Here is a 15946-nt window from a genome sequence, read left to right on the forward strand (position 1 = left end):
TGTCCAAACCGCACGTTTCCCATAATTCATCAAGTCGGTTGGTTAAAACTTCAAAACAGGAAGTGGGGAGGGCCTATCTGGCTTTTTATGTCTCACTCTGAGGCCTAAATTCTAAGAAAAAAGGCGGGCTTCGTGCTCTTTCCCCTTCTCTTGCTCTCAGATGCGCTTCTTTTTATGGCTGTTCGTTGCACACGTCTTGTTACCCTTCGCATGTCGGCCTGATCTGCAAAAAATATCCTCCTCCTTCGTTTGTGTTTTGTGTTTCCTCTCAATGACAAAGTGCTTAACTACCTAGGCGTTTATTGTCAAGAGTGTGAACTTCGTGACTCACGCCAAAGTCGCCATGTTGCCTTCCTTTGGGTCCATCCAGCCACTGGCATTCAGAGACTTTAACCATTACGAAATATAGATTAAGATTTTTCCTAATTTAGGATGAACATTTTGTTTGCGCGGTGTTCAATTGTAACTCTGCGCTCTTTGTCATGCTTCCTGGACCAACCCTGAGAGTCACAGCAACCTGTTTACATTGAGAAGCGTCGACCCTTTGACTCATAACTCGAGTGACACAGGAAGCTCTGAATCATCTATCGCCAATTCTGTGAATCTTCCAAAAACAATCATCCTCACGCAAACAGCTAAGCGCTGCAGCATCCAAACCGCAGCTGGCGGCCTTGTTCTAATCGCCCCCACAAATGTGTAAATGTGTGTTTGCGTGTTTTGCTCCAATGCAGCTCGTGGTGCAGGCCGGCCTCTTCCACGGCAGCGAGCTCCTGTGCAAGATGATGACGAGCTCGGAGGTCACGGTGTGCTCCGAGCCGCTGTGGGACCAGAGGCTGGAGTTCGACATAAACGTGTCCGACCTGCCGCGCATGAGCCGCCTGTGCTTCGCGCTCTACGCCGTCATCGAGAAGACCAAGAAACCCCGCGGCACGAAGAAGAAGAACAAGAAAGCGGTGAGCGGCCCGTCGGGGTTTTGGGATTTAGCAGCTCAGGCTGACGGGTGTAAATGAGCTGGCAGGTGCAAACGCTCTGCTGCTTGTGTTTTGGTGCGCATTGTCTGTGTGCGATCTGTGGGTGTGTTCTACTGGTTGTGCAAGTGTGTTCAGTGGCAAGGCTGTGGTTAGCGTCTCATCCGGTTTTGCTCTTTTATCTGCACATTAGTCCAAGGAAGGAAGGAATTCTAAATGCATACTCACAGTTGACACCCACACACTCAAAGCTGGACTTTTTATTCATTGCTAGGCATTGGAGCTTACGCTGCGACGGCCTACAGGAGCACCAAGCAAATCGTTCCCACTGTGGAACCCTTTTTTTGGGTGTGTTGTTGTTGCAAACGTTAGACTCAAATCAAGATGCGAGTTACTGGCCGATTCTGATTTCTGAGTCATTTGAGTCAGAAAGGTTTTGACTTATGTCACAGTTTAACTGTTTGTAATTTGGATGCAGTCATTTTTAATCTAATCTAATTATTTCATATTTGAGTCAAGGGAAACCTTCCCAGCACACTCCTTTATGTCCACAAACAGCAAGAACATCAAATAACACACAACAGCCTTGCTTAACTCTTTAAGCCCATTGAAATGTTGCCACATTTTGTCGCATTACAACCACAAACCGCATTGTCTTTTATTGGTATTTTATGTGACAGACCAACATAAAGTAGGGAAGCAAAAGGAAAATGATCTGGTAAAAATCTTAACCAATAAAAATGTGAAAAGTCTAGATTGTATTTGTATTTTGGGCCATTTTACTTTGCAAAATTGTCCAACCCAGTCGGGTTGGATGAAGAGTGTGTCTGACATTGATTTTTACGTTTTTCCACGGATTCCACTACTGTGTTGAGGATTCCGTGAAATAAATGGAAAGGAATTGCTAATATTTCATTCCCTTAGTACAAATTACAAACATAATGATCAGAAGAGTCTAAAGAAAATACATGCAAAGTTTATGGTCGCAAATGGAATTTAAAGACCAGAAATGATTGAGACAAAGTTATGCGCCGCTTTTCATCAAGATTATGTAAAAAAAAAAAATAGAAACATGAAAAACACTTTGATAAAATTTAGATTAAGGTATAAAAGGTATAGGTATAAAAATTGACCTAATATTTATCATTTGAAAGGGACATGATTCTCTCACTGTGTCTACAAATCTCAAAACATTCAATGTAAAAAAAAAAAATGACTCGGAGAATCAGAATGTAAACTTGGATGATTTCAAATCCCCTCACATTCAGAGCACCACGGTACCGTCTCATTTGTTTAAGGACAAACTGAGGTGTTTAGTTGAAGTTGAAGATGTTGCACACTTTCTGAAACTAGTCGTCAACAACATCAGTGCAATGAAACAAAACTGAACAGAAACCTATGCCTTCTTATTTCACGAACCAGTCACCCTGCGACTAACCAGTTCTAACAAACTGAACGATTCTCTCCTCTGTCCATTGTCAAGCTGGTGTTTTCAGCACTAAACTGTGAAACCAGCGTGAAAGGTAAAGAAGCTTCCCCACACCCACTCGGTGAACAACAAATTCCCCTTTTTTTCTGCAGCTGTGGTCTGAGCATCTTTTGTTATGACAGCGCTGCGGCAGCTGCTGGCAGCATGTCTGGCTGCGCCTCCCTGAATAAGTTGCCCAGGTGTGTTTCCAGGGTATCAGAGCCACTTCTCCTTTCTTAGCCACTTCTCTTTTCTGATGTCCAGAAGAGAAGTCTCGCAGCCAGACGGCAGGCGGAAGTGGGGCTATTTTAGCTCGACTTGTTTGTGCCTCCGTCTTTATCTGCGCGCATCTCGACTCAGATATATTTGCGCTGTTTGGAGAAATGATGAAGTAACGAAAGTTGTTATTTCTAAGCCCTGCTGGGAGCTTAGTTCCTTTTATCCATCACGACAGAAATGACAACCAGAGAATGTTTTTTGCTAAAGCCGCACAGGTTTTGTATCCATAAAGTGTAATTAGCACAACCTGACCAAAATAAAGGCAATGCTATGAGAGAAAGCTATTAATCCAAGACCCAATTGTGCATGAGCTCAAGCGCACTAGATAGGCACATATTCACCATCAGATCAGGATGTTCTGTCAAAAAACAGAATTATTTGAAAAAAGTTTGAATGAGTAAAAAGGTTTTTTTTTTTTTTTAGGTAGTTCGCTATATTTCTTCTTATATGCTGTGACTACTTGTTTGTCGTTGAAACCTAACCACCGCTGCGTGTCTCCAGGACTGTCCGATTGCCTGGGTAAACACCATGGTGTTCGACTACAAGGACCAGCTGAAGACCGGGGATTTCCTCCTATCCATGTGGCCATCTGTACCTGGTACTTCCTGTTCCTGTCTTACATTTCCCTATCTCTAAAAACACTTGACATGATCACAGCATCTTTCGCCGACCCCTATGATGCCATCAGAAATGCCCACAGTGGGGAGTGATGCAAAATAAACCCAACGTGTGTGTTGCCAGTTGTTGGCAGACAAGCTGCTCGTTAGACTCAGTGGTATTTAAAATGCAGTCGCTTCTTGTTTTTCACTTGTTTACATGCTGTTTTTATGTTCAGACTGAACGCGCAGCAAAAGCTTACAGGGTTATTCGCAGATAACATTTTTCTCATAACGATGTTTACCTCCAACGCAAAACGTTTTAATGCACAATTTTGTTCACCACAGATGACAAAAGTGACCTGCTGAACCCGATGGGGACGGTCCAGAAGAACCCCAACGTAGACAGCGCCGCCGGGCTCCTCATTCGCTTCCCTAACATCCGGCCTCATCCGCTCTACTATCCGCCCCTTGAGAAGGTAGTTTTATCCTAAATGTATATGGGCAGCCTTATTATTATTATTATTATTATTATTATTATTATTCCAAGATGTCACATCATGTTTACACCCCCTAAAAACAGGAAGTACTGTATAGCAACTTCAAAGTTACCAGATCCACTGAACTTCTCTGAAGTTTGAATTAATTATTTCTCAAGAAGCAATTTTTTTGTACTAAATAAATGTACTCAAAATAACGAATCACAATCAGCGATTTTGGCTCACATTGTTTGCACAAGCAATTAATTTGACTTCAAGTTTTCAAGGTGTGCAGACACAAAGTATAGATATTTAACTCTATATTAAGCACAATATTGAGAAAAGAACAATACGTACATATTTTTAAAGACGACATATTGTTTGGTTGGATTTGATTGTTCGGAAAGGATGAATTTTTCATAAATATTCTCTGTAACTGTGCACTGTTGCAGTAGTGAAAGAAATATTAATTTTCTGCCTCCAACCCATTTCAGACTATCGATCCAGAAATGAACGGCAACACTGATTTTCCCTCCAAAGACGAGGTAAAACAATAAAACCCTGAGGCGTTTCTAAAACCTGAACGCTGTCAAAGTAAAATGAAACGAAGCTGAGTGATTTGTGTGCTGCTTCTTTGTCTTTTTGTAGTACTTGAAACTAAAAGAAATCATGGACAACAAAAACTACACCGAGTTTTTTGAGGATGAGAAAGAGCTCCTGTGGAAGCTCCGAATCGAGGTCCGCGACTATTTCCCCGAGTGCCTGTCCAAGCTGCTTCTCATCACTAAGTGGAATAAGCGTGAGGATGTAGTTCAGGTGTGGAGACAGTCAGATTTTTTTTGTTTGTTTGTTTTTTGACTCAACTCATGTGCAGCTTATACATATTACAAACCCTACATTAGTTTAAATGGGTTGTTTATTTTATTTTACTTTCAACTTGTGAGGGTCTTATCCAGACTCCATACTCTCTTACTTGAAGTTACATGTTCTCTCGTCTTTCCCATTTTGAAGAGTACTAAGAGAAATTAGATATTTTTTATGTTTCATTTTGCGTTTGATGCTCAAAAGTACACATTTTACAGTCTGCCATACTTTTTGTGGTTTTACCTGAACAGTTTGAACACTTTTTATAGCCTTGTAGGCCTTATAAGCCCAGAGCACGTGGCGAAGAAATAAACTTGGATCCTCGTCCAGGCTTGTTTTTCACAGTTCCAGTAGTTTTAACATGAGCAGCAAAAAATAAAATATTCAAATATTTTGAACGTATGATATTCAATGTTTCCCCAGTTATTCATCCAGTGACCCGTCGTGTTTTGGGGTTAAAAAAATGTTTAAAGTTGACAGAAAATTTGAAAATATCACTTAATAATTATATGCTATCGAAAGATTGGAAAATTAACACCTGAACACCAACTATAAAAGTCTTAAAAAATAAAAACATTTTAAAAAGCCTTAAAAAAAATAAAAAGCAATGCTTAGCCTGGTGGGGGCAAAAGTAAAGCCTGGTCGCCCACCAGGCTTATAATACACTGGGGGAAACCCTGATATTACTTGACAGTGTCATCAATGAGTTCAAATGCACCCCAACACCAAGGCTTTGATCATACTTTGGATATGGCATTAAAAAGATTTGTTATTTATACCTCAGTCAGTGGAGGGGTTCAGCGGAGCTAGCTTACTGAAATGGCAGCCTTATCAGTAATTAAAGTAAGAAATTGTCTTCTTGTGCTTGTTAGATGGTGAGTTTACTGAAAAGCTGGCCTGAACTCCCTGCCATCCAAGCCTTGGAGCTGTTGGACTACAGCTTTCCTGATCCAGCAGTCCGGTACTTCACCATCAGATGCCTCAAGAAGCTCAGGTACATCCACTCGCAGAAAACAGCCATGAGTATTTCTGTTTTTGAATATCAGCAGTGATTAAAAAAGAAAAGGTTTTTTTCTTCCACAGTGACGATGAGCTGCTGCAGTACTTGATCCAGCTGGTCCAGGTCCTGAAGTACGAGTCCTACCTGGACTGCGACCTCACCACCTTCCTGCTGGAGAGGGCGCTGTCCAACAGGAGGATAGGACACTTTCTGTTTTGGCATCTTAAGTAAGACATAGTCTGATCTCATAATAGTATTTAAAAAACAAAAAGACACAAGATACATTTTTTTTCTTGACATTTTTTGTTGTTTACTGTAGATCGGAAATTCACGTGGCATCAGTGAGTTTACGTTTTGGCTTGATTCTGGAGGCTTACTGCAGGGGAAACATCCACCACATCAAGCTTTTATCCAAACAGGTAACACGCCGCTCGTTCAGACGTTTGACTCCCACAGTGAACATATCTGCTGTTCTAAAACTCAACCTGCGCCCTCCCCCCTGCCCCCAGAACGAGGCTCTGGGTAAAATGAAGGCCCTGAGCGACATCGTCAAGACGGGCTCCCAGAAAATGACGGTGGACGACCTGAAGCTGTGCATCAGGCAGGAGTCGTATCTGGAGGCGCTGTCGGACCTGCTGTCGCCGCTCAACCCCAGTGTCATCCTGTTTGAAATCTGGTCAGCATTACACACACATACGCACAGCGGTTTATGCCCTCTGTCTGAAAAATAATTACCAAAGTCTTAAGGTTAATTCACCATAAGAAATGGTTCCATCTTTATTTACTCTCTCTAAAACCCTACAAGTTTTGTTTTACGAATAGTTGCTTAAAATAAATAATTATCAGTATAAATGCATATTTTAAAAGGTATTTTTAGATATTAATTTAGGGGAAATATAAGAAAACAGAAAGTATTTTTGTGAACTCTGAGACATATTTAAAAGGTGGCATGATTTTCATTATGTTTATTTTCACAGCGCTGACAAGTGCAGATTTATGGATTCAAAGATGAAGCCGCTCTGGCTGATGTACAAGAACCCTCTGGAACAAGCAGACATGGTCGGCATCATCTTCAAAAATGGAGACGGTGAGAAATGAGATGATCCTAAAACGCCCCCTTGCACATAAACACTTGACCTTTGTTAACTTAGAAGGTAACTGTGATTTTAAATGAACAAAAGGTGAAAATGAAAAAGTTAGACTCTAAACTGTAAATGAAAGATGCATTTACAAAGGAGATGACGCCTTTCTGGATTTGAAAGGCATTATCTCCCAGCTTGTAACCTGGAAAATATAACACGCGGAACTCAATTAACATCGCAAAAGATGCCGTGGTAACGTGTGGTAGCAGCAGCATCATGCTGCAGGGAAGTTGTCTTCAGCGGGATCAAGGAAGCGGGTCAGAGTTTGTGGGAGGAAGTAAATCTGTTTGAGACTCCAAAAGTCGAGGCAAAACATTAATATTGCAAAGTGTTTCTCCATCCAGTTCGACTGGGTTTTTTTGCAAAGAGGAAGTGAATTTTTTTTTGTATCCTTAATATGAATGAAACTAGAATCCTAAATAACTTCTTTGCACGGATAGTGGTTAGACAAAGTATTGACTCAGAGCTGCTAAATATAAACGCAAAGCAAACGGTTCTGATCATGCTGAACTTGAATTACAGACTATATTTACCAATAATGCTACTTAAAATATTTTGTCCTTTCAATTTATTTAGGGGTAGCAGAATGAAGGGGGTTAAATACAAATGCAGGCCACATCGGGGGTTTTTTTAATTATTTGTAAAAATGTTTAAAGTGTGTGTTCATGAATTCTTTATAATTATGTCTATATAAAAAATAAATACATTGACGTATTTATTTGAAATATGGCAAAATGTGTCGCAGTTGAAGGGGCATGAATACTTTTTGACTCGGTTATAAATTTTACAATACGTTTTTTTTTTTTCTACATTTTTTTCTCTTATTTTCTTGCTTTGTTTTTGTTTTTTGTTGTTTTTTTCAGATCTCCGGCAGGACATGCTAACCCTGCAGATGATCCGGCTCATGGAGAACCTGTGGAAGAAAGAAGGCCTGGATCTCAGGTGGGATCCGCTTTTCTCGTCCTGCTTGATGCTTTGAAAACGAGAAGAGCTCGTTTTAAACTAAATCCTGCTGATCCCGCCCCCGCGCTGTCAGGATGATCCCGTACGGCTGCCTGTCCACCGGGAACAAAATGGGGCTCATCGAGATCGTGAAGAGCTCCGACACGATCGCCAACATCCAGAGGAACAACAGCAACAGCGCGGCCACCGCTGCCTTCAACAAGGACGCCTTGCTCAACTGGCTCAAGTCCAAGAATCCGGGGTGAGTAAAGTCGACGGAAACGATGTGAATTAAACCGTCTAGATACGTTATCATTCCATCTGGAAAGCGCAATTGCCTTTTATTTCAAAAACTGCATCGTGTGCATCATGTTTGAGCCGAAGGACTATTTTAAGCTTCTAAGAAGCCGCATGGGATCAGTGGGGTTTGTTTATGCAGATCTTCTACTAGCAAACGGCCCCAGTTCCACACAGGGGCCTCCCCAGTGCGCCCAGGACAGCTTCGTCATCAGGCCCGTCCCAGTTGTGAATGTGAAAGTAGCTTCTGCCGTCTCTCTGCGTCAGATGTAATGTGTTCGCCTCCAGAAAATAATTAACGTCTCAAGGAGGCAGACAAGATATTATTTCCAATTTTGTCTGTTAAGATGAAAAGACTAATAGAAACTTTATGTTTAAAAAATCCTAATAAGGTGGTGTTATGTTATAACTTTATTTTAGCACAAAATAAAACTAATCTGACGTAGTGTGGCAGCCTTACTGCTGGATGTGTAAAAAGCACTTTCTAACACTTTTTATGGATTAATATTAACATCAATCAGATCAATTCTAATGCACTTTATAGACATTATAACATATTCATGTTAATAATCTACAATTCGCTGCAGTGCTGAGGAGGATCTAAAATGCTGAGGAGGATTGCAAATAATTTGTTTGTTTTAGACATGTGTTTCTCATGAAATTACATATTCAACCACTAGTTGGCAGCAGAGCTTGCGCTCCTCTACCATGTTGTGTATTTCTGCAAACAACCTAAGCATCACATGTGTTGCTACATCAGCGATTTTTCTCATTACGCTCAATGGAAATGAATATGTACATATTTTTGGCTTTGTAATATAATTTAAAACAGCTGGTCTGAATTTGTGTACATCCCCTGCTAAAGATGGCTCCCAAAGGCTGGTTTCTGCTCAGTGACTGTCAGCTTCTTGTTCACGGCCAGCATGGGTATAAATCGGAATGTCATTGGTAGAAATTAGTTTACTATAATATATAACGATGGGTTAAACCATAAGCTGAAATGGATTTGTCGGACGTTGCCTGTCTTCTTCAAATGGTTTCCTGCTCAGACCAGAACAATTTGCTAACATCTTTTCATGGAACAAAGTGAGGTTCAGGCAACTTCATCAGATTTACAAAAACATCAAAGAACACATTAATCAGTAAAGATATTATAACAATCTCAGATGCCAGGGCTTCTGTCCTAAGAGGTACCCATTTATGGCAATTCAAATGTTTGAAATACTTTAAGTAAACCATCACATAAGTTTATACATGTGACTTTTCCATCTGCAATATTTTTTTTATCTCTCATGAAATTACATATTCAACCACTAGTTGGCAGCAGAACTTGCGCTCCTCTACCATGTTGTTGTGTATTTTTTCTGCAAACAACCTAAGCATTCAATTCTGCACTCCATAAATTATATTTAGCAATTTTTTCTTGATAAAGTAGGAGTTGCTGTTGTGACAGAAAAATGTAAGAAAAAAAATCTTTATAGTTCTGTTTAGACCTGAAGCAGAAGAAAGACTTACGTGTTAAAAATGAAAAAAAAAAGATTGTTTTTTTTATTACTTTTATTTTTATTTTTTGCAGGGACCTATTTGGTTTCCAAGTGTCCTCAATGGGAGTTTTACCCTGATCATCATTAAGATTTAATGAAAAGAGTTTTTCCCACAGCCTTCATCTTTTTCGGGACCTAATCAGATGGTGAACAAAGCTATGAACCAAACTCAAACCTAATATAATCCATAATATATTTCCTCCTCAAAGTAAATATGTTAGTCATATAGTACATGTGGGCTTCTCTTTTACTCTCTGTAGCGTGGTGGTGTCCTATTCCAGTCTTTTAGACATTTAGATGCATCTCTGCACCAAAAAAACAAAAACGATTCAAATGAACCTTTTAATTCTTATAGCCCTCTGTGAAATATTCATCTTTACTTCTACTAACCAGCTGCCACGTAAAGAGGCCATTCTTTAAATATGGCTTTTGGCCTTTGAGATATTCAAAGAGGCCTTTCTGTTTCCTGCCTCTCAAAGATATTTGTGTGACTGGAATATTTAATTTTTAACCTTTGCGTCAATGAAGTTTGAGCCAAAAGCTGCAGCGTGTACAGCAGGTGGATTCCCGTTCATCCTGCTGTTTTTCCGAGCTGCGTTTCAATGCTGCAGCAGGACGGGACGAAGTGCACCGGCAGCTCCTTGAACAATAAACGAGAGTAGATTTTTATTTAGTGCCAAACCGTCTGAAGGTCTCGCATTCTCTAAAACCTCCTTGAAGACATGGGACTGTTGGACGAAATGAAAACAGGCTTTGTACGTCACTCGGCAGCACAGGCGCAGCTGACCACACGACAGAACAGAAAGGTGATTATCTTAAACGCTGCAGAGACCGAAGAAGAGCGGGGGAAATTATCAAGAGCTTAACACAGCGGAGTCCATGCTCCTGTAAGCTAAAAGGATGTGACGGTTGATCATTAAGCTGCCACAGGATCTGTGAATACTTTACGCATTGTGTGCAACAGCAGGAAAAACTGGAAAAGTAAGAATGTGCTGCACGAATAAAACCCGTTTATGCTGTCTTTCTTTCCTTCTCTGACTTCATGTTTCTCCAGGGACAAACTGGATCAAGCGATAGAGGAGTTCACTCTCTCCTGTGCTGGCTACTGTGTAGCTACTTACGTGCTGGGGATTGGAGATCGCCACAATGACAACATCATGATCAGGGAAACTGGACAGGTCAGGTTTAACGCACTCGCATAAACCAGTATAAACTCTGTTGAGTTATTTAGTCTGAATATCGTGGGCCTGATCAAAGCACGTATTCTCCAAGAGCAGAGGGTTTCAGAAAGACGAGCAAAGTTTGTGTCAGACTTCACAAGAAACGTAAGGGTAAAATTCCTGGAAGTCTTTCGCAGGACATCTGAAACACTGCAGCATATTTCAGACTGGTAGTCACGCACACTTCAAATTTCGTAGCAATAACACAGCAGTTGTTCAGATGGCGTCGAAAACGTCCAAACCTGACCTGCAAGAACAGAGTGGCAGAATGCCATTATTTTTTTCTCTTGCATTCATGGGAGATAATAATGTCTGTTCTCTTGGAGTATGTGCAGGCCTTAAACTTTATACATCCAGTGAAAAGTCTAGTTAATCAAGGCAGGCCTGCAAAGTAAAATATTCAACAGATTCTATGCATTGCCAATCTTTCTAACGGAGACAATAATCTTTCATATTTAGCTGTTTCACATTGATTTCGGACACTTCCTGGGAAACTTCAAGCGGAAACTCGGGATCAACAGGGAGCGTGTGCCTTTTATCCTGACATACGACTTTGTCCATGTGATCCAGCAAGGCAGGACAAACAACAGTGAGAAGTTTGAAAGGTACTATAGCACGTAATGCATTTACCAAGGGGCTTCGGGGTTATGTTTAAATACTTACAGCGATTGTCTGCTCTGTCAGGTTCAGGGAATACTGCGAGAAGGCCTACAAGATCCTGTGTCGAAACGGGACGCTGTTTGTCAACCTTTTCGCCATGATGAAGGCAGCGGGGCTGCCTGAGCTCTCCTCCTCCAAAGATATCCAGTATTTAAAGGTACTAAACTCAGATCATTTTTGCATGAATCTGTATATGGTTAGTATTGTGATAACCTTCATCAAAAGCACTACATCGTATCTGGAGTGTTTGCTGCAAAAAAGAGTGATTTTATTAAAAAAAAAAGTTTTCTGACATTTATTCTAAAAGGACTGTAATGAATATCAATAACTGTACATACCATGATTATGTTAAACACATTATTTCTTTGTTGGACTTTCTATCATTTTCAGTGTGAGATTATTTTACTGCTATACCACTAAGCATTCCCTTTAGGATGTTGCAATATCTTTTGTGATTATTGCAGCTGACACAGATTTTATGGCACCTTTTTCAAAAAGTTGAGGTCACAGTTGCAATTTTTTTAAGGTTTATTTTTCCCATTACATGGTCTTACCAAAAAGTTTAAATTGCTACACATAGCGTTCCAAAAACAGACAAGATGGTTATTATTTAAAGGACCTTCTTAAAATAACACCCTTAAAACAATAAAGTCCTGTCCTGAGGTGCAAAAGAGTAATTCTTTATTGGTTGTTCAAGTTAACAAAAGATGTTTACACATTGTAAACAAAAGAAAAAAACAAAAATAAGGCAGATGTTACCAGCTAGCATCACATGGTTACATCTTGCAGGTTCGACGATCGAGACGTGGAACAAGAAAATAAATTAGAATAGGTCAAAGGAGATTGGTCAAAAGTTGTAGTGATTGGTCAGAAAAGAAGGAAGTACAGAAAACATTAAGGTGATTGGTCAGATTTGCCTGAAAAACTGTGATGGATGGTAAAAATCGCAGGTTTGCGCAGAATTGCGACTGATGAGAGTATTTACTTCAATGGATGCGATCGCGAGAAAGTTTTCCTTCTTTGCACACATAGCTGACTGACAGCTCACAGGCTCTCACATTTGGAGCGGTAGGAGTTGTGCTGCCTGGCATGTTATCAAAAGAGCTTCATGAGGGCCTGCGCCCCAGATACACAGGTTATTTGTCCTGACGGCAGCCCTCTAGGATTCGACTCCTAATGTCGGGACCCTTCCTGCAAGTCTTCTGCCTCTCCTGTCTTGAACACTTTGAATACTGCCACTTCCACCACAAAAACAAACTGAGATGTAAAATTTTAACATCTTTGAAAAAAGGGTGATTTTTCTTTTTTTTAAAATAGTGGTATCCTGGAAAAAGGAAAAATCAGACTTGTGTGCCTTTTAGTTACAGTGGCTTCGTGACAATGAGAATCATTTTTCCATTTGTGTCTCGTTTTCAACAGGATTCTCTAGCTCTGGGCAAATCGGAGGACGAAGCGCTGAAGAATTTCAAAGTGAAGTTCAACGAAGCTTTGCGGGAGAGCTGGAAGACGAAAGTCAACTGGATGATGCACTCCTTGGCCAAAGACAACAGGCCGTGAAAGAGCACCACCGGTGAAACCTGCCAAAAATGATAACTTTTAACTTATAGACAGAAAGAAAAAGAAAAAACAAATGAGAGATCTAAATGTACTTTGACACATGGCATTCAAACACAGACAGCAACAAATGTTTACATGCCAGCGGCTGAGAAACAACTAAACAGAAGCATCCAGCAGTCATTTCAACACAGGCCTTTTCAAAGTCAAGGACATCTGCTCCCGTTATCTTTCTTCCATCTAGAGAATGAACCGTCTTACCCAACCAAAACCATAAATGTATATTGGATTTAGTGGAAATTGGTACTTGAAAACCATCTGCTCCTGCAAAGTGCATCACCGAAACAGGAAGTTCATCTCGGCAACTGCATTACTCAGCAGAGAGCGAGCTGCAGGCTGCAGACAGCCTGTGGGATGACTTTAGACGGCGACGCACCGGATGGCAACGGCTCCGTCACATATTGTCTTGAACTGCCTCTCTCCGACAGTGTTGTGTATTTTTATACTGTGCTTTATTTAATTAAATTGGTGTAGAGAACTTGTAAATTCATGATGTTTATTTTAAATTAATTTACTGTCGTCGTGTCATTGGCCTTGAAGCTTTACTGAGTGCCAGTATACGTTAAAGCCTTGTGCACATTTAATGTGCACAAGGCACAAAGTTTCTCATTTCTGTTTTCATGAACGCACCAGAGGACCAGGCTTTGTCCAGAATCTAGCTATAGAGTCATTTTTGCATTAAAGCTTTTAATGCCATTGTTAATGTTTTGTTGTTTTTTTTTTAATAAAAAAAAAAAGAAAAGATTATCTTAAGTTTGAGTGCGATGCAGGAGGAAGCAACATGTTGCTTTGCACAAATACGGGAAACAGGCTAACCTCGCATCTGCCTACGTACAACTCTAAATTTCACAATCTGTCTGGTATTAAGCATAAGAGTTGCTTGTAGAGAGAAACACAGTCAGACTCATTTGTTTACCTCATTTTTTTTTTCTTCTGCAAAACAAAGCAACTGTCTGGAGTGTTGATGCTAACGAACCAACCTGAAAGTGTGCCTTGTGTAAAACTGATGGATTTTCTTTGAAATGCCTTAACTTTTAAAGACGCATGCCACTGGCAGGTGGGAGGAAGAAAACTTGAGATGCTCTAAAGCAAAGATATCTTGTGAAGAAAGAGAAAAATGCTGAGGGTTGCTTCTTGAGACAATCGGTTGGAACAAACAAACAAAAAAAAAAGCCATTTACTTATGGATGTGCTTCTCATACTGTGATTTTGGTCACACTGTTGATGTCAGAGGTCAGTGTGGACAATGCATACTCTCTAAGAGTGTTCACTGTGTTTGTGAGTTTGTGTGTGTTGTGATATTTAAGTTTTGCACTTCCATTGACATTCTTGTCAAGTGTGCCAGGTAACATGAAAATATTTAATGCTTTTAAGGTCAATCACTGTCATAATTTAACTGCAGCACAAAGTGCTTTTTGTCAGCTTAAGTGGAGCTGTGTACTGTTTGATTTTATTTCCAGATGTTTTTTTTTTTTATTATTATTTTACGTGCTGCATACTCCACTGTATGTCCTGAAAGGACTGCTTGCCTTTTTAAGAATATATATTGTTAAACAGTCTCTTCTTATTATATGAGTCTCTGTGCAATGACGACGAGAAGAAGAGCAAGTGTAGCTGTAGATCTAACAGCACCGAGTTGACGATACTTATCATTTCTGTCCTTTAAAAGGGGCCTCACTAAATACTGCTTCTTTAAGCAACACTGGGGGAAATCAGTCGCTCCTTTGGCCAATTAAGTATGATGCTGTTGCCTTTTATGCTGGTTGTCATTTTTAAATTGTTAGAAGCTCCTTTAAGGTCCATGCCAGATGTGCAGCTATAGCAAATAAATTATCGTCAAAACATAAGTTTGATGTCACCTTTTTTTTGCACTCCTTTTTTAAACATTTGCCACACTTGCTGTTTATGAGTGAAATTTAATTCTGAATATAAAAAAAAGTCTGCAACCACTGAGGCTTTCAGGAGGAATTTATTTGCAGCCTGGATGTTTCTTCGCTGAGTCAGTATTTATTTTAAAGTCCTTCGTCTCCGTTTTTTTCTTTTTTAGAAATATTTTGTATTTTCAAGCAATGCCCTGTTCAAATCTGTTGAGAGCTCACATTTCAAAGAGATGATTTTGAACTTGCAATGAAATGTGAAAGGACCCAACTTGAGTTCTTATCCGTATCTGGACACCACTACTTCTCCCTCTGTCTTGGTCAGCTTTTTTAACCCCTAGTTCAGAGAGTCTTGACAACTTCTGGTCACTTCACTTTGAAAAATGTTCCCTGATTTCAAAACTGTGCATAAAAAGTTAAATATGTTAATCATATTTGTCTGCCTGTTGTCTGATGAGATGTATCATAAATTCTCTGTTTAGCTTGTTGGAATATTTTTTAAACTAGATGAAAATTAAATGCAATTGAATATGTCGATATCATTCTAAAAATGGACAGGTGGATATAGATTATATTAGACTTTTTTGATAACAAATGATAATGGAAAAAGTCTAGCACAATCGTTGTCCAACATACTATTTTAATGAAGCTTTTCCGCTTTTGTTTTTAGTCCATAATTTGACTAAGCCATGTAACTTCTCCCATTTTTAGCTTTTGTTTAACAGCTTCGAGCTCCATTTTGTTGTTGCTTGTTGACAGCAAGAGTCAAGTGCAAATCATCTGGGATGGGTGAATGATAAGAGCGGAGCAGGTTAGCTGTGTGTGTGTTTACTGTGCAGTCTTTGTGCTCTTGTGATGGTTTATGAACATCTGCATCTTATTTTCCTTCCTTCCTAAGCAGGGTAAATTGTCTACTCCTCTATTTAGACTGCAATACGTAGATTAACAGAACATTTTATTATGCATTCTCACTTAGTTGTCTCTGGGCTGCATCTG

General features: G+C 39.9%; 1 protein-coding gene across 2 annotated transcripts in view; it reads left to right on the forward strand.

Moving 5' to 3' along the window:
- The window catches only part of pik3cd (phosphatidylinositol-4,5-bisphosphate 3-kinase, catalytic subunit delta), a 25206-nt gene extending 10184 nt beyond the window's left edge, over positions 1-15022 (forward strand). For both annotated transcript variants that reach the window (XM_016663675.1, XM_007577328.2), the window contains exons 8-23: positions 732-953; positions 3217-3313; positions 3660-3790; positions 4285-4335; positions 4439-4606; positions 5527-5648; positions 5738-5881; positions 5974-6073; positions 6164-6330; positions 6632-6741; positions 7660-7738; positions 7833-8000; positions 10634-10757; positions 11259-11404; positions 11484-11616; positions 12879-15022. In XM_016663675.1, coding sequence (XP_016519161.1) covers positions 732-953; positions 3217-3313; positions 3660-3790; positions 4285-4335; positions 4439-4606; positions 5527-5648; positions 5738-5881; positions 5974-6073; positions 6164-6330; positions 6632-6741; positions 7660-7738; positions 7833-8000; positions 10634-10757; positions 11259-11404; positions 11484-11616; positions 12879-13016 — 2100 coding nt within the window. In that variant the 3' untranslated portion in view covers positions 13017-15022. The remainder of the gene's footprint in view (positions 1-731; positions 954-3216; positions 3314-3659; positions 3791-4284; positions 4336-4438; positions 4607-5526; positions 5649-5737; positions 5882-5973; positions 6074-6163; positions 6331-6631; positions 6742-7659; positions 7739-7832; positions 8001-10633; positions 10758-11258; positions 11405-11483; positions 11617-12878) is intronic.
- The last annotated feature ends 924 nt before the right edge of the window (positions 15023-15946 follow it).

Source organism: Poecilia formosa, unplaced genomic scaffold, assembly GCF_000485575.1.
Source record: "Poecilia formosa unplaced genomic scaffold, Poecilia_formosa-5.1.2 Scaffold437, whole genome shotgun sequence".
NCBI lineage: Eukaryota > Metazoa > Chordata > Actinopteri > Cyprinodontiformes > Poeciliidae > Poecilia > Poecilia formosa.